At 43.2% G+C, this 23,898-nt stretch overlaps 4 protein-coding genes and 1 long non-coding RNA gene across 9 annotated transcripts; 3 read left to right on the top strand and 2 right to left on the bottom strand.

Moving 5' to 3' along the window:
- The first annotated feature begins 61 nt into the window (after positions 1-61).
- On the top strand, positions 62-3,455 carry tcea1 (transcription elongation factor A (SII), 1). Of its 2 annotated transcripts, none has more exons than XM_049748535.2 (10): positions 62-299; positions 689-751; positions 1,071-1,176; positions 1,294-1,390; positions 1,481-1,626; positions 1,737-1,793; positions 1,896-2,050; positions 2,777-2,923; positions 3,002-3,073; positions 3,162-3,455. In XM_049748535.2, exons 1-10 carry the CDS (start codon positions 225-227, stop codon positions 3,168-3,170), a joined length of 927 nt encoding a protein of 308 aa, XP_049604492.1. In that variant the 5' UTR covers positions 62-224; the 3' UTR covers positions 3,171-3,455. The 2 variants fall into 2 exon arrangements, with proteins under 2 accessions (XP_049604492.1, XP_049604491.1); XM_049748534.2 differs by having other exon boundaries at positions 64-299; positions 1,478-1,626.
- Positions 3,456-3,937: 482 nt separating this feature from the next.
- On the bottom strand, positions 3,938-9,642 carry rgs20 (regulator of G protein signaling 20). Of its 2 annotated transcripts, none has more exons than XM_049748536.2 (5): positions 9,454-9,642; positions 6,368-6,534; positions 6,033-6,107; positions 5,727-5,961; positions 3,938-5,608 (listed from the first exon to the last, which is right to left on the bottom strand). In XM_049748536.2, the coding sequence occupies exons 1-5, from the start codon at positions 9,640-9,642 to the stop codon at positions 5,420-5,422; spliced, it is 855 nt and encodes a 284-aa protein (XP_049604493.1). In that variant the 3' UTR covers positions 3,938-5,419. The 2 variants fall into 2 exon arrangements, with proteins under 2 accessions (XP_049604493.1, XP_049604494.1); XM_049748537.2 differs by lacking the exon at positions 9,454-9,642 and adding an exon at positions 7,568-7,959.
- Positions 9,643-10,084: 442 nt separating this feature from the next.
- On the top strand, positions 10,085-18,008 carry atp6v1h (ATPase H+ transporting V1 subunit H). Of its 3 annotated transcripts, none has more exons than XM_049748528.1 (14): positions 10,085-10,215; positions 11,100-11,260; positions 11,449-11,548; positions 11,623-11,712; positions 12,171-12,284; positions 13,050-13,154; positions 13,382-13,441; positions 14,078-14,175; positions 14,614-14,806; positions 16,287-16,465; positions 16,659-16,784; positions 16,909-17,010; positions 17,079-17,192; positions 17,728-18,008. In XM_049748528.1, exons 2-14 carry the CDS (start codon positions 11,157-11,159, stop codon positions 17,795-17,797), a joined length of 1,455 nt encoding a protein of 484 aa, XP_049604485.1. In that variant the 5' UTR covers positions 10,085-10,215; positions 11,100-11,156; the 3' UTR covers positions 17,798-18,008. The 3 variants fall into 3 exon arrangements, with proteins under 3 accessions (XP_049604485.1, XP_049604487.1, XP_049604486.1); XM_049748529.2 differs by lacking the exon at positions 10,085-10,215 and adding an exon at positions 10,228-10,248; XM_049748530.1 differs by lacking the exon at positions 13,382-13,441 and having other exon boundaries at positions 10,101-10,215.
- Positions 18,009-19,822: 1,814 nt separating this feature from the next.
- Positions 19,823-23,480, top strand: oprk1 (opioid receptor, kappa 1). The gene is made up of 4 exons (XM_049747361.2): positions 19,823-20,085; positions 20,730-21,024; positions 21,284-21,636; positions 21,767-23,480. Exons 2-4 carry the CDS (start codon positions 20,753-20,755, stop codon positions 22,297-22,299), a joined length of 1,158 nt encoding a protein of 385 aa, XP_049603318.1. The 5' UTR covers positions 19,823-20,085; positions 20,730-20,752; the 3' UTR covers positions 22,300-23,480.
- LOC125984989 (uncharacterized) lies at positions 22,248-23,896 on the bottom strand. The gene is made up of 3 exons (XR_007487181.2): positions 23,563-23,896; positions 22,466-22,711; positions 22,248-22,387 (listed from the first exon to the last, which is right to left on the bottom strand). It is a non-coding gene; the product is annotated as an uncharacterized lncRNA (long non-coding RNA).
- Between the last annotated feature and the right edge of the window lie 2 nt (positions 23,897-23,898).

Below are 23,898 nucleotides of genomic sequence, written 5' to 3'. Positions count from 1 at the left end.
CTTCGGAGTCTTTTATTTATCTGTATCGATTATCTTTCCCTGCGTCCATCGTGTATCGATTAGTAAGGTCTGCTACACAGTGGAGGCTCCGGGATCCGCCGCCTCGCAGCTCGAGCACCGCTGCCTTCATCGGAGTGGCGTGCTCTCCATCGAGGATAACCTTTTTTCTCTTTTTCTTTTCACCCCCTTTCTCAGTACGCTTCGTTTTCGTCTCCCCGGTCGCCATGGGCAAGCGGGAGGAAGAGGAGATCATTAGAATCGCCAAGAAAATGGACAAAATGGCGCAGAAGAAAAACGGGGTGAGCGGCGCTGCAATGTGATGTGAATGAATGCCAGCCAGTCAGGCTAAACGGCCACCGATAGAAGCGGTTAGACCAGGAGAAGCGAAAGTGTGCCTCTTTCAACAAAATGCTTCTCTATGCCGACTTTTTCGTTATAGTTTGGACCGTTTGCATAGCCGCAAACGTTCAACGGTGGTCAAAAAGCCGCCTTGGTGGAAGCTAACGTACCTGTTGTTATGGTTTAACGCTTAGCCTTGAGCTAACTGGTAGCCGCTAGCAACAACAACGTCACCGAACTCCACCAACGGGGTGAAATATTGACCAAATAGGCTTTCGGGTGTTTATCAGATTCGGGACTTCCTTGATAAGAGCAGTCTTGTGTTTAACTGCGGTGTTATGCTCCACAGTCTGGTGCTCTGGATCTGCTCAAGGAGCTACGCAGCGTACCGATGACCCTGGAACTATTGCAGGTACCTTGAAAAAGCACACATACGGTGTTTCGGCATTTATGACCTCATCAGACATCCCTCAGTTTGCTCGCTCAATCATGTACAATTCTTCAAAAAAGACTTTTTAAGAAGTTAAATGCCAGTCACTTCAAGCTACAAAATATGTAAACATAAACGGTGCAGCAACACATGCAGATGATGTAAGAATCGATTTGAGTTATTAGTCATTTGATTTATGAGCTTAATCGTGGGACATATTACTCATATCTCAAGGCACGACTGTGGAAGCAAAGTAGATATCTTTTTTTAATTCACCATTTGTGCGTTTTGCCACCACCAGTCGACCAGAATCGGAATGTCTGTCAACGCCATCCGCAAGCAGAGCACAGATGAAGAGGTAACATCCCTAGCCAAGTCTTTGATCAAATCATGGAAGAAGCTTTTGGGTAAGTCAAAATCTTTCCTCGTGCTGCTGTTCCCTGTCAAGCCACCAGGAAGTTGTCATCAGCTTATCCTGTTGCCCCCCCCCCCCCCCCCCCCCACCCCCATCTTGATATTTCCAGACGAGCCCGCGAGTGGAGACAAATCCTCAGATGACAAGAGGAAAGATACGGCCCCTGTATCTCCCGCCCAGGGAAGTCCGGAGGCGAAAGAAGAAAGGTACCCGACTGCCGTTTGTCCCACCAGTGCTGCTCTCCGCTCGTGTTCTTTTCGAGTGTTGAGGTTTGTCGTCTTGCTTCCCATCAGCAGCTCCAGCAGTAACTCCAGCGGCAAGAGCGAGCACGCAGACGTTTCCAGCAACTCGCTAATCAACACTTTCCCTCGTGCTCCCGGCACCGGCGATTCCATACGCATTAAATGTCGAGAGATGCTGTCCAACGCTTTACAGACTGGAGGTATCGATATTAGCTGTATTATTAGTAGTAGCAGTAGCAGCGGTACTAGTAGCTGGGGGTTGGGCTTTTTTTTATTCTATTCACGCAGTAGGTTCTCCCTCCCCTTGCAGACGACTACATCGCCATCGGTGCCGACTGCGACGAGCTTGGAGCGCAGATTGAGGAATATATCCTTCTCAGTCAGACGACGTTCCGGCCTGGGTTCTTTTTTTTTTTTTTTTTTTTTGAGCAAATCCTGTTGCCTTATTGCCTTGACCGCCGCTCTTCACGCATATTCCAAGAGTTCAAAAACACGGACATGAAGTACAAGAACCGTGTGCGCAGCCGAATCTCCAACCTGAAGGACGTGAAGAATCCCAACTTGAGGAGGACGGTGCTCTGCGGGAGCGTCACCCCCGAGCGCATGGCCAAGATGACCGCCGAGGTGCGTTCATTGACCAGAAAAACTCTTCGTGCTCTTTCCTCACGTTGTGGCCTGCAGGATCCAAAATGTTCTCAGAGTAGTGTTTAGCATATTTGTCAACAGCGCTGATTTTCAACTGTGGTGGGAGTGCAATTTTTCCTTATTTTCTGGAAGTGGGCCACGAACCACTTAATGGTACATTTCCATTCATCTCCATGGCGACGGATGATTTCAAATACAAGTACTTTGTGTTGTGAGCGTGATCACCAAACAAAGTAAATTTGAATCTCAAGGCAAAACACTGTATGTGTAATATTACATAAGTTTTTTAAATCAGAGACGCAAATGTTTAAATTATTTTTTCCTACTGTTTCCAATTTTGGCCTTGGTTTTTCTTTACCACATCAGGTTCTCATAATAATTTAATTGGTGATTATGTTCATTAATTATTATTATTAATACATAATATCTGAGGGTTAGGGCAGCAATGGGTGGAATTTTTTACTGGAACGTCACAGCTAGAAATTCCAGCGCATGGTAAAATCTGTATTGTACAATCTTTTATCAGGTAAATAGAGATTATTATATTAATAAAGGAAAAAAAATATTGAAATTACTGTCTATGAAAATGAAATACTGATATGCGTTGTTAAGGAGAACATGAAACCAACTTTGATTTCTGAGTGTATTTTTCAGTTCCCTTTGGAACGGTCGAGTCGTTGACATCACTTCTCCTCCTTTGAGCAGGAAATGGCCAGCGACGAGCTGAAAGAGATGCGGAAGAACTTGACCAAAGAGGCTGTCCGAGACCACCAGATGGCCACCACGGGGGGCACGCAGACAGATCTGTTCACTTGCGGCAAGTGCAAGGGCAAATGCTGCACCTACACGCAGGTACATGTACCCCAGCTCGCTTTCACACTGCTTTTGGCGCCTGAACCGCTCGCCATTCAACTTTTGCGTCTGCCGCAGGTTCAAACTCGCAGCGCTGATGAGCCCATGACCACGTTTGTCTTCTGCAATGAGTGCGGAAATAGATGGAAGGTTTGTTTTGTTCACTAACCACCCTTAACCCGCCGTCAGGTCATTTTTCCACAAACAGATAATCAGACTTTTTCTGTGTTTGTCGTAGTTCTGTTGAGCGGGCAGGCATCTTCCTTGAGTAGCAAAATTCCTGGACCAGATCCTGTCGATGGGCGGCAGATTGGAGCTTTTTCTTTTTTTTTTTTTTATGTTTCTTTTTTATCATCTGGTGTATACGTTGTACACCGGACGTTGTGTTAAGGATGCCTTGTGGCTTTGAGTTGGACTAAAATCTCCTGAGGTCATCGTTAGCCCCGTTCTCTCTGCCGACCCCACCACCGACAAATGCAATCTTTTAATATTGTTAATAGTCGTTTCCAAATAATTAGATGTATGCAATCAAGCTTGACTCGTTCTTTTATCAGCATTTTTTTTTGTTTTTATATTTGTAGATTTAACACCGTTGGCAGTTTTGCTATGCTTTCCCCTCCACAACAGCACCACATTGTTTTATTTAATTACCCAATAAAGTGTAATCCATTTGATTAAAAAAAAAAAAACAAAGTTGATAAGGATCATGTTGACGGATTCCAGTTAATCGCATGAGATTGAAACCTAATCTGGATTTTTCTCAAGTAATTATTAATACAGAAGATACAAGAAACTTGATTTAGATTTTTTTTTTCTTAATTATTATTATATGAACCAGTCATTCTGTCTTCCTTATCTTGCAGTACAAAGTTGATTGCACAAATACTGTGCAAACATGACCCCTCCTGGTTGTGAACAGTATCTGAGGCAATTTCAACCACTGCATCATCGTAGCGCCAAAAGACTGAATCAATTAGCTTCAAACACATTTAGCAAAAGAAACATTCCTGAGCCTTTTAAAATCATTGTGCTTTATTTTTTTTTTCTCTCTCAAAATGCCCACAAGTCATCATGTTCTTGGAGAGTAGCATAAAACCAAAAACTCTAATACCATACACTGTAAACATTCACATTATTCTTTTTATTGTTATTATTTTAAAAATGTCATTTTTTTTTCTCTCAGAAAACCCAGCGCAAAAATAAGCACATCCCATATATTGTAAACAAAAACAAAAAATACATTTAATAGGCATCGCGCCAAAACCGCAGTTTGGTGTGTTTGAGGTTCTTCTGCACTCAGCAAAGATGTCAATCAGTCAGCCCCATTCCCTCGACATCCAGTTTGGTACTCGTCACTAAAAACATCGACGATAAATCGAGTTCAGCTGATGCGAGGGATGTTGTTGCGGACAGCTGGCTGTTGTGCTCACCCCCCCCCCCCCCCCCCCCCCAAAAAAAAAGCACCTTTATGGCGAGAGTTTGCCCGTGAAAAGGATGTGTCGTCCAAACAGAATGTCAAGGCACTTCCCCTCCCTACCCCCCTCCCCTCCCCATGTGAGGAGCTCATCTTTTTGAGCGACGCGGTCGTGAGGCAACAAAAGTCAAAAGGGAACACTAAAAAAAATTGGACCAGCACAAACGGACGTGGCGACATTTTGGGCAGACGCTAAGCCATGAGTCTCTGCAAACTGGCATTTTCAAATTAATGACTGTCATCCAATTGGCTAGCCGGTCTTCTAGTGCAGTCCAAAACTGGTCATAAGTGGTTTTAAATAGAATTAAGAAAAGTTGGATCAAATAAATAACCCCGCAAAACAATGCAATTTTGTGGAGCTTGTTTTGTACAAAAACAACCCAGCTTTTATGTTTTGTTTTTGCTGGGGGTTCACAACGCAAGCAAATCTTTAAATATTACATTTTGGATGAGTAAAAAAATACCGATAGCGGCAAATAAATACATCACAATTACTAAAGTTACACAAAAGGAGTTATGTCAGATGATTAAAAAAAAAAAAAAATTAAGGTGAAACCAAGGTCAAGCTAGCGTGTCCCCATTGCCTTTGAACTTTGATTCTCGTCTCGCAGTTAAATATCTCCGTGTAAAATACCCACAATTCCATTTGTATTATTTACAAACTCATAAATATATATTTATATATGTCGTCTAAAGTAGGAATCGTTTACCCCTCCCTGTCCCTTGAGAAAAAAACAATTTAAAAAAAAAAAGGTCAACTAAAATAGATTTCTTCTTTGAAAAGAAAGGAGTAAAAGTAAGAGAAGTTCCTTTGGAGTGTTATGTTGCTCTGCTGGAGTGTTAGCAGTACTTATTGATGTGGAGCCCTCGCAAGAAGATGCTGAGACCTGAGTGTCTACTGCTGAGAATTCCCCGAGTTTTGCGGCGGCCCGCTTGGTCGGTGTAAATCCTGCACTGGACACGAGAGGAGGGGGGCAATACAAAAAAAAAATGGTGGATCACAGGTCTTGATTTTTTTTTTTCTACGATTCAGGTGACTGCTCCGACAGAGCGTTGAGCAGGTTTTTGTAGGCCTGGGAGTTCATGTAGCGAGGATACGAGTCTCTTTGCATGAGCGTGTAGATCTGGAGCTGGGCGTCGTCGAACGTGTGCGACGTGGGCTCCTGCATGTTACGATTGATGGATTCCCGCACTCGGGAGTCCAGACTCACCTGAGGAGTGGGACAAAAAACAAACGATAAATACGATTCACTAGACACCATGTCGATTAGATGGATTCAATGGAATCATACGGTAGCAACCGTAGCTTGGAAAGTGGTAAATTATGACCTCTTTCGGGGAGAGGATGGAGATGTAGTCCTCGTAGATGGCACGGGCCTTCTCCTCCACTGAGCCCTTGTTGCTCTCCTTGGCGAATTCCTGGCAGGCGAGCCAGAATAACATGTTCTCCTCGCTGAACTCGGTGCGCAGGAATTGACGGAAAGAGTTGCGTCCGGCCGGGCAGCTCATGAGCTTGTCAAAGGACTGGGCCCAAGAGCGCACCTCCTCCAGCGTGGGCTTGGGGCTGCGACGAAACAAAACGATTAAACGCCACACGCTCGCCGATGACAAACGACGGGGTGACTTTCCACCCACCAGTCTTCACAGTCCGCGGTCTCTTCCTTGACATCGTACGAGGTCTTCCGATTCCTCTCGTCTCTGTCCTCGTTCCTGAAAATCAGACAACACGCATGTACGTGCTTGGTGGTTAACACTTGGATGACCTGTTTTAAGAGTACCTGTGCATCATGGCATTAGCTAGATAGCTAGTGACCAAATTTGTTGTATATGGCAACCATAACAATATGGCAACCCATTTAGACTCATTGCAAAAGTACGGTCGTCCCATAGGGTCGAAAAGCAGATAGTGCTAAATGTGGTATTTATCATTTTTGTGATTGCCGCAGGTGTGAGGGTCTGCAGGAGCCTACCAAGAGCAGCTACAACAGCAGCACCAACAGAAGCAGCAGGCGTTGGAACCCCGCGGGTTGGCCTGGCCCGGCTGGCCCTGGTGGGCCAGTGCAGTCCCCCCCGCTGCCGATTCCTGCTGCACCGACATCTGCCTCTTTCGCATCTCCATCGGCTCTGATCCCATGGGCTGTGGGAGTTGCGGGGGGGGAATAGAACAGTAGTACACTTTGTAGTAAGCACAATTATTGATTGATTTTTTTTATTTTACTTTTGGCTCATGCTTTAAATGAGTGGGGGATAGAAAAAAGAAGCTGAAGGGCTTTTCGCTCAGGTGTGCGTATAACGTCGTATGCATTTATATTGATCAAATTCGATTTGTCATTCATTGCAGAGGATAAAGAATAGATGCGAGTACTGCAATATTGTCTTTACGTGTTGCTGCATCATTTGTATTCAAGGCTGAAAGAATATAGTGCTGCAACAAAGATGCAAATTAGCGTTAGCAAGAAGCCTGAAAGTGAAGCGACTTTACTGTCGCCTTGCAGCACTCGAATCTCAAGTCTGCGCACCCAAATCAAAACAAATAAATCGGCCCAACGACAGCTCGTAGCTCGAAAAGCTCGAGACGCTCATATGTCAAGTATTCGCTGTATATTATGAATATTAATGCCAATATTTCTGTGTAAGTGTGTGTTTTTAGCAGATGCATGCAGCGAAAGGCCCGAACGTGCCAAGAAAAGGTGTCATCATCAGGTCAGACACTAACAAATCCTGTCATATCATTTATGTAACACACACACACACATATACACACACTACCTGACACAAGGGGGTGGGGTGGGGGTGAATTGCTGTATCGTAGGCAAAGATAAATGGATGTTATTATGCAGGGATGCAATTGATACAGGATATTTGATTGATTAATGCAATTGATACAGGATATTTTCTTTTCTCTATTTAACAAAAATGATGCGTGCGTTTCTCCAAATAAAATTGAATGGTGAAGAGGACAGAAAAAGAGGAGGGGGCGGTTGGGGTATCCACCGCACTGCACTCTGGCTTCATCATCAAATGATTCCTCTGTAAATCATAAATCGTTGCACAAAAAAAAGGGTGAATTTAATGCCCCCCATACTCCTCTCTTCTTCAATCCAGCATCCTCCATTCTTAGCGCGCGCGCGCACACAGACACACGCACACGCGAAACGCGCGATACTTACAATTCCACCATGTATGCACAGCGACAAGCAGTTAAAAATCAGATAATGTGTAGAAAAGGACACGCTTCTCTTGATTACATCCGATGGCAAAGCGCTTCTTTTGCCCCCCCCCCCCCCTCTCCTCTCCTCGCCTCCACCTTCTCCTCTTCCTCCCCGACCGGCTGCTCCGAGTCACTGCGCATGCGCACGTTCTCGTAGTAGCCGAGAACCCCAGTGCAGAAAGTGTAAGTACGTGTGCATTACCCCAATCAAAGATGGCGACACCTCTTAAATTGAGCTTGGCGAAATGGGGCTGCAGGATACATAGATGTAAATGTATCAACTTGTATTCAAATATCAAAAATAAGTACTGCTTTGTTCATGTGAGCATGTTTCACTTCATGTTGTAAAAACGTTTGCAAATTTAGTATAATTATATTGATATATTCTGAACTACTGTGTGCGTGTGCGCAACAACACTGCTGCCTAGAGGCATCTCGACGTACAGCATATATATATATATATATATATATATATATATATATATATATATATATATATATATATATATATATATATATATATATATATATAAAATATTTAATCTATAATATTTTAAATGACGTACATGCGACCATATTGCCACTACTGTAAAAACTGAAAAGTCCCCTCTGCCAAGATGCAATAGTTGCATTTGCACCCCAGAGACGTAGACATGTGACCTGTGCGACAACAGTTCATTTAACACTTTATCCTACACCGGGTTACGCAACACCGACCCACAAAATGCCCACGTGACTGTGCACCATACCCTCTGACTCCTGGGACTGTGTGAGTGTGTGTGTTGGGACGGATTTGGGTTCGAGTGCAGAATAATGAAAACCGGGGGCGTGCAATTGAAGCAGGATTGCCAGGTTTTGCTGGAGGCTTACGGAGAATGACGACGGATTCGGGATAAGTGTTTGGTCCCGGCGCCTCACGGCAAGAAGGTCACAGCGGTTTGAATCAGGGAGTAACGGTCCAAGTGTAAAGAGGAGTCTGTAAACCCAGTTGAAATTATAATAAAGTAAAATTACTCAACTGGAGTGTGCAATTAAAATGATTTGATACGTATCTCTATAGATGGGGTGCAATACGATTCAATTCGATTCGATTGAATCATTAAAAAAAAAAAATCCTGATTCACATAGTTTTTTCTTTGTTACAGAATACTCACCTTTGCAACACACCTGACATTTTACAAGTATGTTGAAGTGATGCCAGTTGAAGTCCACAAAAAAATTTTAGTCATTCATTTCAATGGGGGAAATTTGAGATGAGTGTTTTGAGTTATGAGCAGAATTTTGAAACAATCACCATATTCCCCATCAAAATAACTATCAACTATTGCCATTCGATTGTATAGGTGCACTTAGTGTTGTAGAAATGACATCAACTGGAAGCCATTTGGAGACACAACACTTTCTCTTTTAATCTTCGTAAGCCTCCAATCAGACGTGCTTTAGTCGCCGCAAATAGACGTTTGACGGGAAGCCACTCCAGCGAGCCAGGCCACCAACAAGAACAAAAATGTAAAGTTGGGATTCACAGAAGGTGGAGAGATTGGTAGGTTCAGGTATGGGTACATTTTTGGCAGTTGGGTATGTGGTAGAGCTACGCATGGAGGTATTGTTGGGTTGTGCTGTACAGTTGCTATTTAGGGAGGTGGGTGGATCGATGGGTAGGTTGCTAAGTTCCTAGACAGGTAGGGTCGATCCGAAGTTAAGGTGAGTGGGTTGGTGGTGGGCGGAGATTCAAGAAGCAAAAATATTCTGTTGGTAGGTACAATGGGTTCATTAGAGTCGCTTTTGGTTGTAGGAAGTTAGGTGGGTAGTTGGGTAGGCCGGGAGCGTGTCATGGATGCGTACCTCAAGGCACACCATATCCTGCTCATCGTGGTCGTGTTCATTGTAGCTGACGGAACAACCAACGCCACGGTGGCACGCCCGGGTGAGCCTCTGTATACTTTGCCACATGAGGACGCGGCGGCGTCGGATCCCCCTCAGGATCAACGTGGGCCTGATCTCCCACCCTTTGGCCCTTCTAGGGTGCGTCATGGTCCCACGGCGAGGCCCCGCCGCCGCTCAGCATGATGGGAAATCCACACTGCCCGTGGCACTTCTGTGGCCGTGTGCGTCCTGTTGTGCATAGTGATGATGGAAGAGAGGCTGAATGATGAAGAAAGGAGGGAGGGCAGATGGGTATTAAGACAATGTTATGTGCTTAGGACAGATTAACTCTGCAGGAAGACTGGTGACAAACTCACGTGACACTTATGACGTCACGGTTTGTCAGTTTTATCCTTCAATGAATTATATATATATATATATATATATATATATATATATATATATATATATATATATATATATATATATATATATATATATATATATATATATATATATATATATGTATATATATATATATATATATATATATGTATATATATATATATAATATTGTAATAATACTCTGACAATAACATGTCTTTTAATATCCATTATTAATATAGTAAAAAACAACAAGGGTTAAAAAAACGAGTTCCGTCTGTGCACGTGACCACTGGCCGTTTGCAGTCACATGATTCAACGTGACGTCACTGTCAGCTGAGCACAAGAGCTCGTCGGGTGAGCGATTCAGCCTGTTCCTCTTTAAAAACTGTAATATTTACACTCCGTTTTGCAGCATTATTATGCGTTATGTGATTAGTTTCTTGTTGTTATCGCAAATTAGTCCTGCCTGGCACGAGAATGTTGTGGTTTAGCATCCTTTGCTTGTTTTGCTAGCTGGTTCGACAAGACGCTAATACCCTTTTTTTTTGCAGTATATAGCCACATCTATATGGAGTATTGCTTTTTGGGTTCTTCAATAACCAAATGCCAAATTACGTTGACATACGTTGACATTGAGTATCTAGCTTTCTGGTGTTTGTTAGTCTGACCTTCTCTATGTACACCGCACTGAACAAATGGTCTTCGCCATACGACGTGACGTTGAAACCGGAAAAGTACGTAGGTCGGGACATGTCCATACATGCGCATGTATGGAGAAAAACAGTACAGGTCGTACGTTATCTCTAAGTAAGGGTTTCAAATCTATAATATGTGCTATTTCAGTGCAAAATAACCCCCCACAAAAAACAACTATTGGCTGGGTTTTGAATTATGTTGGAATAAATTGAGGAGCTTTAATTAGATTAAAGTAGTGCTTTACTGCCACCTCGTGGCATTTTGGTGCCAACTGCCAAGGGATTATGGTGAAATGTGTTTTTCCATCATCTTGTGGCATTTACAGGAAATTAGAAATGTGTCAGTTATTCACGGATTTTTCACTCTTCACAACAGCCAACCCTCACTCTATTCACACATGATGTGGACAATAGTCGTTGCAAAAAATGTTGATGTTTGTGCATATTGATCTTTTAAACCCTAAATAAGATCATTGTAATGTACAGAAGACTAGAAGAGGAAAAGGACTTCATATGTGATGCCTTGGTTTTGTTCCGATCCAGATGGTGTCCACCTCCTAGTTTGTCTCAACAAAGAATTGCATCCAGCAGCCACAGAGGATGGACATCCGCGGGGCCGTGGACGCCGCTGTCCCCACCAACATCATCGCTGCCAAGGCGGCGGAGGTTCGCGCCAATCTGGTCAACTGGCAGTCGTACTTGCAGTAAGTGACACACATCGAAATGGTGAGGAACTGAGTCACAGTCTCGAGGGGGAACTTCCTATTTATGTCATGTTTGGAATTGGCGTGATGAATGGCTTTTTTTTGGTGGCTTCAACATGCTTGGAAACAATTTTTGTGAGTGAGTTTCATCTTACTGACTTTCATTTTTTGACAACTTCCTTTTGTAGGAGTCAGATGATTTCAGCAGAGGACTGTGAGTTCATCAAGAAGTTTGAGGTGGCCAACTCTGAGGAGAAGCAGGTCATCCTGACCAATGAAGGACATCAGGTATTTGAGTTTGCTCAACATAACACACATGTGCTGTTTGATTTATTCTATGCTACATTTTTTTTCCCATACAGTGTGCAAAGACATTTCTGAACCTGATGGCTCACATCTCCAAGGAGCAGACTGTCCAGTACATCTTGACGCTCATTGATGACACTCTGCAGGTATTGTGAACGACTAGGGACAAAAGTATTTGTACAATCTACAGCGCATCTGAAAAATATTTATAGTGCCTCACTTTTTTTTTTTTTATGGAAAATGTCAAATATGTACTTTGCAGATGCCCTGTTCATAATAATACAGCCAATATGCTGCGTCATTTTTAATTAAATGCTTTTTATCTCATAATTTCTTTGGCTCCAGCCAGTTCATTGTGAAAATATCAGTATTTTTGTTCTTGTCCATTAATGATATTCCCTAACTTTCAAATTGAAGTAGGCTACTTTGTGTAAAACAGCTGCCAGTCCTGCAATGTAATGCCATAATTCAATGAAATCTCCTCACAGTTTTAATTTGAACTTGGTGCCTATGTCCAAATACATCTCAAAGTAACTATTGGGCAGCAATAATCTTCAGATACTGAATTGAATGGCTGCTAATTAAAATCTTGAATGTGCCGCAGGAGAACCATCAGAGGGTGAGCATCTTCTTTGACTATGCAAAGAAGACAAAGAACACAGCCTGGTCCTATTTTCTCCCCATGCTGAATCGCCAGGACCTCTTCACCGTCCACATGGTGAGTAGGTCGTTTATCTTCGATAACAAGAGCCCGTTAGGTCAGCCGTCATCCTAAACGTCTTTACCAGCCATTTTCAGCAAATTAACCTTTGTCCGCCGCCCGAATCAAACCACCGAGCCTTCCTCATCATCCGGTCATTAATAATTCCTCACAAAACACAACCTCTTGTCAAAAACAGGCAATTAACGTGATGTTACCCTGGCAACCTTTAGAAATGGCTGAGGACCACCCGGCGACATCCCAGCCTGCGCTAAAATAAGACGCTGGCAGCATAGTCATTAGAAGCGCCATCCATCATCAACTTGAACGATTTGGGCAGGATGTGCATGAGTCCCATTTAATATCCTATTTTATTTCAAGTGGCAGATTTCATTTCATTTCTTAAGATCTCCGCGAGTTTTGGCAGACGCTGAATGATTGGTTCCCTTCTGTTAATGAAAGAAAAGCCCACAGTAGTCAGAACAATAACTTGAATATGTCTAAAGTAATCATGTAAAACAAACAAATTGCTTTACATTCTTTTTCAATGGCGCCCACGTCACCCACCAGGCAGGCGTTTTTTTATTGCTGTTCATCCTTCATCGCAGACACGACAAGATGCCAACCCCCTTGTGGACAAAAAGAATACCTGCACCTCACATGCACATGTTATTGCATTTGATAATGCAAAAATAAATTTGCATCCAATTAATCAATGGGCTAATCGGTAAAAATATGATATGCCGTTTGTGTCTTCTCCCATTCCTTGATCTCGACACGCAGGCGGCGAGGATCATCGCCAAGTTGGCCGCTTGGGGTCGTGACCTGATGGAGGGAAGTGATCTGAACTACTATTTCAACTGGATCAAAAGCCAGCTCAGCTCACAGGTATGACGACTAGGTTTCATTTGTGATGAATAACGCAAAATGTTGTCTCGGCAAAGACAGAAGATTGGACACCAATGTCTGGTATTATTTCTCATTCAGATGAAGCAGAATTTGAATTTCTATCCCCCTGTTGATTACCTTCTTGATCTTTCTTTGTGCTCCCAGCAGCACTCTGGGCTCCGAGGCATCGATTGCTTCTTTTCTTGATTTTGTTTATCTCTCATTAGAACCTTCATGGTACAGGTCCAGACACAGGCTCAGGAGCGGGAACCATTTCCCCCAGTGAAGTGAGTATGAGCGAGCTGCATGGAAAAATCAGCCCTCGGCACGCCTTGGGATTTTTCACCTCTTTGTTCTCTCCGTGGACGATTCCGGATTGCAGTGGTGTGCGGCACCCGGGGTGGGGGGTCGACGTGTTGTTTGCTGCCGCTGCTTGCATTTCACCTAATGTTAAAAGCGCACGACAATTGGAGGAGCACTTAGCATGGCGGCAGCATCCATCAGTGGATTTACTGTCACTCACTGCTCCCTCTTCCCTCTCAGTAATCACTAATTATTCTGTGAAACGTACTCAGGGTGTGTATATTAACCTATGTTTTCCAGCCAGGTAACCTCCACTCTTCCATCCTTCTGTTCTCTTCCCCGAGCTGGACTCATTTTGCTTTTTACTCACCCAATTAACAGGCTCTTCTTCTTCCTCCTCTTCCAATCTCTATAGTGATGTGATTTTCACTCCGGTGTGATGGGAGCAAAAAAATAGCTTAATGGATTCTCAAGAACATTTCCTCCTTCTGCTTGTCGAGTACAATGTGTCTGCCAACTCGTATTGACCTTCTAAGCAAAAGATTTTCCTCAATTCACCCGCAGCAAGCTCACGATGCCGAGCGGAGGAAAAAAAAAACATTTTGCGTTGTTGTTTGCAGAGCTCTCAGTATGTCCAGTGCGTGGCCGGATGCCTTCAACTGATGCTGAGGATCAACGAGTACAGGTTCGCCTGGGTGGAGGCCGACGGGGTGAACTGGTGAGTCGTGCCCATTTTCGATTGCTGATGTTTTGACATTCTGATCTATTATACAAGTGTAAAAAGAAGTTCAAATGATAATTGGTTGTTTTTTAGCCCATCTGCCGCCAATTCACTTGACTGAACATGATTTGGACAGTCACACAAATATTTTTAGTCCATTGAATCATCTGTAGACCTTTGCTTCTAAAATAAGCCGGCCATTGTTGCCGTGGCTCCGTCCCAGTTCAGTTCGGAGTCCTTTGGCAGTCCCACTGTTCGATTTGCATTCGTGGCTGAGTCCCCGTGTCGTATTCCCGGTCGGTCATTAGGCGTAATGGCACAGCAGCATGGAGGCGCACCGCCACGGACCTCGGCCATTAGTCCAGCAGCGCGGCGCAGAGAAGCGGCTCATCAGCATTTGTTGTTGTTGCTCACCCACACCTCCCTCCCCCCCAGCATAACGGCGGTGCTGAGCAACAAGTGCGGCTTCCAGCTCCAGTACCAGATGATCTTCTGCGTCTGGCTCCTGGCCTTTAGCCCGCAGCTGTGCGAGCAGCTGCGGCGCTACAACGTGGTGCCCGCGCTCTCTGACATCCTCCAGGAATCTGTCAAGGAGAAGGTCACCCGGATCATCCTGGCCGCATTCAGGGTATGCGTGGTACCTCCAAAAGTGCACCCAAATATTCGGAAGGTCTTGCACAGCACATTCAACTTGTAATTGGGATTTGTGCTTTATCGCCTCTGGGGAGCCTGTACTGAAATGACTCAATTAAACAACAGAGAAAGGCGATAAAAGAAACTCAAATCCATAAAAGCTACATAAATACAATTTATACCAACATGCTGCGCAAACAGCTGCCTGCTGACATTGCTTCGTACCCACCATGAATATTTCATGGCGAGCCGCTTTGGGAAAGCAAAAAAAAAATCCCCCCCACAGTTTTGCACTGACGAAATATGTGAATGTCAAACGGTTCAACAACTCCCCTGTGCTGCCTTCCAATTGTGGAGCCGCAAAAGCAGATGTGAGTTCAAAATCAACAGTCTGCCTAACCAGTTCATTTCCAGATGTTTTATTATTAGTACGAAAGTCATTATTTTGTTCTTTGAGTTACTGTTACCAAGCAACTATGTAATTTAGCTTTAAATCAGTGATGGCCTTGAACACAAATAATATTACACGTAAATAATGCCTTAATAATAATGTACTCTCCACTAAGCAAGCAAGTACTGCTTTAAAATGGCATCTCTCTGTCTTTCTTCACCTCATTGACAACATTGCCTCATTCCCACAGTAATGATGATGGTACTCACCTTCAACAACAACTCGCTCGGTTCCAAATCAGTTTCGATTTTTTTTTTTTTTGTTGTTCTCATTAATTCTTGTCCGCTGCATCACAAGGCTGCTTAAGAATCAGTCTGCTGCAAACTGATTGCTTGCTACATCAAATCACAGGGGAAATAGAAAGGCTTGCATTTTGAGATGTGGAGAAGGGGAAAAAAAAAAAAGGGGGGCCTTGCTTATTTGAGAGCTTTGTTCCGACGACCCTGTCGCGCGGCACACAAAAACCAGGCTGAATAGCGGATGATTACATGAACCGAACTACATTTAACGTGAACACTCCGAAGCGCCCCCACCTCGCCTTCGAACTCCCATTCAGCAATTCATCCCCGAGAGAAACGCTGAAGGACGTTTGCATTTATGACTGACGTCGCGCCGCCTCATTAAAAACGACAGCGAGCGGCGAACGGTGACCAAGCAGATGTTCGTCTCGCTGCTTCATTGTGTCTCTCCCTTACATAAATATTTGATTTTCAAAGAGACCGCAGGGGTCTCTGAATTCTTTCCATCCAAATGTTCAGCTGCGTCGATCGCTGTTTTCTCCCAAATGTGCTCATTAGCGGATGAGCCCACCGAGACTGTCAGGTCCATCATCTTGGACACACAAAAGCTGTCCTGCTGTCTGCTCACCGGCTCAATTCCAAATGTGTATCATTTTCGGGATTCTGTCAGAGTGCCTTCGGTCAGCCCCCTTACTGAAGCCAATTTTTATGTGAGGTCTTTCACATCCAAACATGAGACAAAAGGTGGATGGTGCACCTGTATTTCATTCCCAATGCCATTCCAGAATCTCCTGGAGAAGTCGTCAGAGAGGGAGACCCGCCAGGAGTACGCGCTGGCTATGATCCAGTGTAAAGTGCTGAAGCAGCTGGAGAACCTCGAGCAACAGAAATACGACGACGAGGACATCACGGAGGACATCAAGTTCCTGCTGGAGAGGCTGGGGGAGAGCGTGCAGGATCTCAGGTGCCTTTTGTCAATTTTACACTTGCTCGGCTTTAAATTATGCGAGACTTGACGGTGACGTTTGCCAGCAGTAACTCGTTTGGAAACGAGAAGGTTAAGACTTGAGTTATGACGAGCACATGATGTGATAATTCCCACCTTCTGTATAAGCCATTCAACTCGAAAGGTCACCCGTCTTTTATACACGCCGCAGCTCGTTCGACGAATATAGCTCCGAACTCAAATCAGGCCGCCTAGAATGGAGCCCGGTGCACAAGTCTGAGAAGTTCTGGCGGGAAAACGCCGTTCGCCTCAACGAGAAGAATTATGAGCTGCTCAAGTAAGACTCGGGTCCTTTTTTTTTTCTTTCTTTCTCTGTGAGTCTTTGAAACATAAGTAGCATAATTGCACTCCTCCATACTCCATGTCGATGAGTGTTCAAAAGTAGAGTTCTCCCTCTTCAGGATCTTAACCAGGCTCCTGGAAGTGTCTGATGATCCTCAAGTCATAGCGGTGGCGGCCCACGATGTCGGCGAGTACGTGCGGCACTACCCACGTGGCAAACGGTGAGACGCTGACGTTTGTTTTGCTCCCTGCCCTTTCTCATCATCATTTTCTTCTTCTTGCCTTTCAGGGTGATTGAGCAGCTGGGCGGGAAGCAGCTAGTGATGAATCACATGCACCACGAGGACCAGCTTGTGCGCTACAACGCCCTACTGGCCGTGCAGAAGCTGATGGTTCACAACTGGTACGAGCACACCCACAGCCCAGTTGACACGGATTATTTTGTTTTTTAGAAATAACAGCAATGTAAAAAAAAAAAAGTTTTTATATTCACTCTGTCTCTGAAAAGCCGTGCAGCATGGCAAACTTGTCATTTACTAAAATACCTTCACGCTACAATCATTTCCCCACCTTCTGAGGTACCATCAAATCCCGTAACGTGGCAAGATGGAGGTGGATAAATGCCAGATCTTCCGGAGTGAAGACATCGGCCCAACCTCCACTTTCACGAGCGTCGTCAGAGACATTTTGATATTTCTAGCCGAGCGTCGCCGACCCACTTGTGCAAATGTTACTCACCAGCGGGAGTGATCTTTCCAATCACAGCGTAAAGTTCAGTACTTGATGACAGCACATCGCACTTTCAAATCTTAATACATTCAAATATCAAGCGTTCGAACCGATGAGTTTCCAAGAGAGAATAATGAAAGTGGAAAACACATTTTACACCCGTTCATATTCCGACAGAATGCTCATTCCGAGCCGTCTTTGTTTCTCAGGGAGTACCTGGGCAGACAGCTGCAGTCCGGCGACCAGCAGCAAGCTCCGGCGGTGGCGGCTCGAAGCTGAATTTCCTTCGTGTGTGTGTTTGCGTGTGTTAACCGTACGTGTATGCGTGTGTGTGTGTTCTCTATTTAATGACTTGCAAGATGAAGCAAGGCATCATTCCTAAATAGCGTGTCGTGTCGTGTGATGTCTGTGATTAAATGTATCAAAGGTTACGTAAGTTCTGCCTGTTCAAAAAGAACTTAGCTCGAATAAAGAAAAAGTGCGCCACTTCTGTGTGCCTCGATCCATCCGTTGTCCGCACTTGAGCTGTTGCTACGGTGACGGGAGGTGCCCACTTTTAAAATGAATCAATTTCCCAATCATCTTAGATTTAACTGCATTTTGTGTGTAGAGCGCAGGAGGTGACAAGATGGAGCTTGTCATCTTGTCTTTCCAATACAGTATTTGGAATTCCATTATGTCTTGAAATAGAGTATTAAAAAAAAAAATACTCCACAGTTGCAAAAAGATTAAGAACACTAGAAAATAACTGGAGATTAATTACGCACACAATGGCGGAGGCCTTATTCATCTTTCATTAAAAGTCTAACTTGAAAATGTCACTTCAAATGCAAAAAAAAAAATGTTTCTCCAGCCGTAATGAAGAATATCTTTGGGAAAGGTTAGCGTGGGCATTGAATGACAAGGATGAGGAGATGCAAGACAAGTGTGTGTGGAAAACTAATATCAGAATCAAATTTAGTCATCACATATTTTGAAGGTCACCTCTGAGGAGGTCTTAACGTCTCGCGCATTTCATTTCAGAGGGGGAAAAAAAAACTCAATATGGACTTCCCTGGAGAGAGGGAACATTATGCTTCTGGAATAGGCAATTTTTTTTTTTTTTTTTTGATGATGCAACATGATGGTCAGTGGATGAGTTTTAATTTTCAACCAAATCATCTTACTTGTAGATCACTGCATCATTATCTTTATCACAAACTCATCTTCCTCATTTGAGTAAATAAACACATGGCTGTCATTTCAACATCATTCAGCGTTACAAAAAAAAGGAATCCTTGATGCGTTGACGTGTGGAAGGTGTGCCCACGCACACGCCCGTCCGCCCGCCCACATGCATGCACACCGAGAGAGTGTCAATATTGTTCCAGAGAATGAAATGATAGATCCCCGGCTGCCGCTCTGCTCTTCAAGTGCTATTTACAGTGGTGAACTCTGGTCTCTCAAACAGATGGTGCGGCCCATTCCTGCAACCATTTGGTTTTATTCTAATGGTACCAACAGGGCCAGGTGAAAGCACCTGGATGTTTTATTATTGAAATGGAAAATATAAAATGCTACTGCCCAACAATATTAGAAATGGGCTGCAAGAGACAACTAGCTAATACTAGCAGCATAGTTGATTTTGATCAATGCTAATTAGCCACACGCTAACAAAAAGCAAACTGGTTTTTTTTCATTCCAGTGTTTTTGCTGTAACAAGGTGGCAAAACTTGTACAAAGTTAACCTCAGTGATAATCATTCTTTTATTATATAACTGTGTGAACTCTTTCACACTCCTGTGGGCAAAAAACATCCAGAGTAAATTCACTTTGTGCAATATTATGTATACCACGCGGCCTTGGTTAATATATATATATATATATATATATATATATATATATATATATATATATATATATATATATATATATATATATATATATATATATATATATATATATATATATATATATATATATATATTTTTTTTTTTTTTTCCCCACCATCAATAAGTGTGATATGTCTCCGAGCAATCGGTGCTAAGTGACAAACTACTTCTCTCACAAAGAGCAGGATGTTATTTTATTTTTGTACGGATTCAAAAAAAATTTTTTAAGACTCCTATAGGAATTACTTTTTGTTTAATCGAAACTAAATTTAAAACATGGAATTTTTTACGTTAAAACGTGAAACTTATCACGTTAAAACATGAAACTTATCGCATTAAAGCGTAAATTATATATTTTTTACATTTTAATGCAATAGAGTCATAACTATATTGTGATATTGAAGTTTTTATTCCTGTTGTGACCGCAACATGCTTTTGTAATATGCAAAAAATTTCTAACAGTAAGAATATATATTTTTTTAAAAAAGTGAGTTGGTTGTCAAGCCGTTGCCGATGACGTCATTAGAGCACCAGCGCTTAAGCAAGCGGCACACTGAGCTACGTTCACTCCATCCGCTTCTTCTCCTTCTGCAAGCCTCAAAATTATTATTGCGAATTATTACATTAGCGTTGTCAATCACTCTTCATCAGCTTTGTAGTATATTTGCATCAACTTTGTGGGGAGCTGGGACAAAGGTAAGCTCGTGTTGATCCAGCATGTCAATGGTGTGATTTCTTTATGGTATATATATATATATATATATATATATATATATATATATATATATATATATATATATATATATATATATATATATATATATATATATATTGCTTTATTTGTCACCACAATTTATGAAATGGCTTTTTGGCATGCATTCTCATTAGAAGTCTCCCTATACTGTCTTGAAAGACTAGAAATCCTACAAATATAATAATCACTTCTGCTCGCATCACTGTCGCAAATGTTTTCAAAAAGCGCAATTATACCCGCAAAACAATTAAGCGCACTCTTCCTTTTCTGCCGCAACGTCTCCACATGTCCTAATATTGTCTCCAGAACATTTTAAAAACATCTTTAAAAAAATGTTTTCCTTATAATTTGCAAAATGAATCACTAAATGTTTCTAAAGTCGTTTATTGTGGTAGTTTACAAATCTTACTATTTCTTTCTGTAGCTCAAAAAATTAACACAAGCATGTCTTTTCAAATATGTTCCTGTTTTTAATATCACTAAAAGTCCATCAAGTCATTCTGGAGACTTTCTATCTATAAAATAAACCAAATATGTTTGCTGTATTATATATATATATATATATATATATTTTTTTTTTTTTAAGGCAGTGATCAAGGACGCATCTCCATGGAGATCGGCGTGGTGCACATCCAACGAGGAGCTGCACCGGAGGAAATGTGTCCCTGGGATGGGAAAGGAGAGGCGACGGCTGGGGGGTGCACCTGGCCCACTTCCACCGCCTCCTCCTCGGCCTTGGACGCCTTCAACGGGACATGGGAAGGCGAGGCCGACGACGGCGAGCCCATGTCGCCGATCATCCCCGTCATTGTGGCCGTGTACTCGCTGGTGTTCGTGGTGGGCCTGGTGGGCAACTGCTTGGTCATGTACGTCATCATCAGGTCAGTCGTTCTAATCGATGACACAATGTTTTTCTGCTTTCTTGCAAAATTTAAATGCTTTCCATCGCTTTTGAAGAAAAGTTGACAAAATAAAGGTTTGGGTGTAATTTCATCTTCGCCACGAGATGGCAGTCTTGTGACGTAATAGACAAAATGTCCTTTTCATTCATAACAGCAAAAAAATTAACTGGAATAACATTTGATTTTTTTTTTTTTTTAAGTGCTGCAGCATGATATATTTATTTTGTACATGCATCAGGTACACCAAGATGAAGACGGCCACCAACATCTACATCCTAAACCTGGCGGTGGCGGACGCGCTGGTGACCAGCACAATGCCCTTCCAGAGCACCGACTACCTGCTCAGCTCTTGGCCTTTCGGCGAGGTGGCGTGCAAGGTGTTCATCTCCATCGATTACTACAACATGTTCATTAGCATCTTCACGCTCACCATGATGAGCGTGGACCGTTACGTGGCCGTGTGCCACCCCGTTAAGGCCCTCGACTTCCGCACGCCTGTCAAGGCCAAAGTCATCAACGTGCTCATCTGGGTGCTGTCATCCGCCGCCGGCGTGCCCGCTATGATCCTGGGCAGCACAAAGACCAACAATGGTAGGTCCGCAATATGCTTTTCAGTATCTCCACCAAATATGGTGACGCATTCATTTCCTTGGAGGTTCAGTGTTTGGTCAGTATCTCTGAAAAGTGAAGCTGCTGTACATCTCATATTTCTGACCACCAGGGACAACCGAATGTGCTCTCCAGTTCCCAGAGCCGTACAGCTACTGGGACACGCTGATGAAGATCTGTGTGTTCATCTTTGCCTTCGTGGTGCCCGTCATCATCATTAGCGTGTGTTACACGCTGATGATCCTGCGCCTCAAGAGCGTCCGCCTGTTGTCGGGCTCGCGCGAGAAGGACCGCAACCTGCGACGTATCGCTCGCCTGGTCCTGGTGGTGGTGGCTGTTTTTGTGGTGTGCTGGACCCCCATCCACATCTTCATCCTCGTCAAGGCTCTGTCACCCCACGTGCCTGAGACCACGCCGGTCATGGCCGCCTACTTCTTCTGCGTAGCGCTGGGCTACACCAACAGTAGCCTCAACCCCATCCTCTACGCATTCCTGGATGAGAACTTTAAGAAATGCTTCCGGGACTTCTGCTGCCCCGGCGCCCGGAGGGACTGCCAGGGGGTGAGCCGGGTAAGGAGCACTCTGAGGGACCACTCGTGTCCCCCGGACAACCGCGGCGGCCCCAGGCAGGCCAGGCCCGTATGACTAGCCATGGACATGTCCTCTGTGCCGGAACTAGAGGACTCCAATGATTTGTGCATGACGCAGGTCACCACCGCTGTCTGAACCTCATCTGTGAAGACACCATGGTCCTAATGTCACCATGCTAATTGTGGTGTCACCTTTGTGGTCCTAAATTTATGATACAAACCGTGTTGATGATATCACCATGGTGGTCCACTCATTGTGACATCATCGTACTGGTCCGCTAATATGCCACGCCGATGGTCATCGAGCAAGGTGATCAGGAACTTGATGGTGTGTGCATTGTGATGTCACCATGGTTACCAGAAACTTGTAATGTCACTACAGTGGTCTTCAATCATGGTCTACAAGTCATGGTGGTCCACCAGTTGTGATGCGGTCTGTCTCTGACATTAGACAAGTATCCTTTCACCTGAGAAAAATAACATGGCTGTAATTAGCTTGACAATAGGTCTTAGTAGCACGGCGTGTCCCAGTTGATTTCTTTCCTGCAGCTACAAAGCAGACTTTGCTGTAAAGCTGACATTTATGCTAGATTGTGGTACCAGTATTATTTTAGCGTGTAAATATTAATAATTAAAAAAACAGCACTGAGAGCATCATGAAACATTTTTTACACAGAGTTGCCACTCTTTTACATGTAAATGTGACATGACGCAAAAATATGATACAACCATCGAACAAAATGTACGCGTGGCTTCAACGTCATTTTTTTGCAGTCTGACAAAAACGATTTCTTAAATTTTAATTATGTCTAATCATGGGGCTGTATTACTATATGTTTTTTAAAGTATAATATTATGGAGTGACCTCCTCAAAATACACATTGTAACAATTATTGTTTTTTTTTAGGGGGGCAGAAAATAAAAATGACAATTCCTTTCATTTCAATAGGAAAATTCAACTTGTATTATAAGGCACCCTGAAATGATGAATTCATTTCCAAATTTGGAGTCTGCTTTTAAAGAACTTCACGGCTGCTGGATTCTGCTCTCATACATCCTGTAAATGAGCTTCTAAGACCAAATCAGCATTTTTCCATTGGTGTGAAATGTAATCCAAATAATGTGATTCATATTGTGACATATTACCAGAGGAATTGTCAGTGTATCCACTATATTGCTCTTTGCTGTATCAATATCACCGTGCTATATTAGCCACAATAAATCTTAACATTATGACTGTTTGATCCATTTCATGGTCACTAAGCGAACTTCCACGCGGCGAGTTCATCGTCAATTCCCGAGCAACGATGCTATTCACCTCAGGCACAAAGACGCGGCGTTTCCACGGCGACACCGCTGTGAAAAACACTTCACTGTCATTTAGCCTTGGAGAGGAAACTGCAAAGAAATGCTTTAATAAAGATGATCATGATGACATTTGTTAAATTACTAATGAAACAAAAACTATTTCTTATTGAGATTGTTTTTTTTTTAATTACATAATGATGATCCCAAATTCAGATACAAAAATTCAATTAGGCCTAATATTTGTGTTGTTCAAAAAATATTTGTCAAAAACGCAACTTTATGACGTTAATGTGAGGAAAATGTAGCAAAAGTAAAGAGCTGTTCATGATGTCAAACAAAGCGAATG

The sequence above is a fragment of the Syngnathus scovelli genome, chromosome 17 (assembly GCF_024217435.2).
Source record: "Syngnathus scovelli strain Florida chromosome 17, RoL_Ssco_1.2, whole genome shotgun sequence".
In the NCBI taxonomy this organism is placed as follows: domain Eukaryota; kingdom Metazoa; phylum Chordata; class Actinopteri; order Syngnathiformes; family Syngnathidae; genus Syngnathus; species Syngnathus scovelli.
Note: the sequence above shows the minus strand (reverse complement) of the source record. Positions and strands in the feature narration are given on the sequence as shown.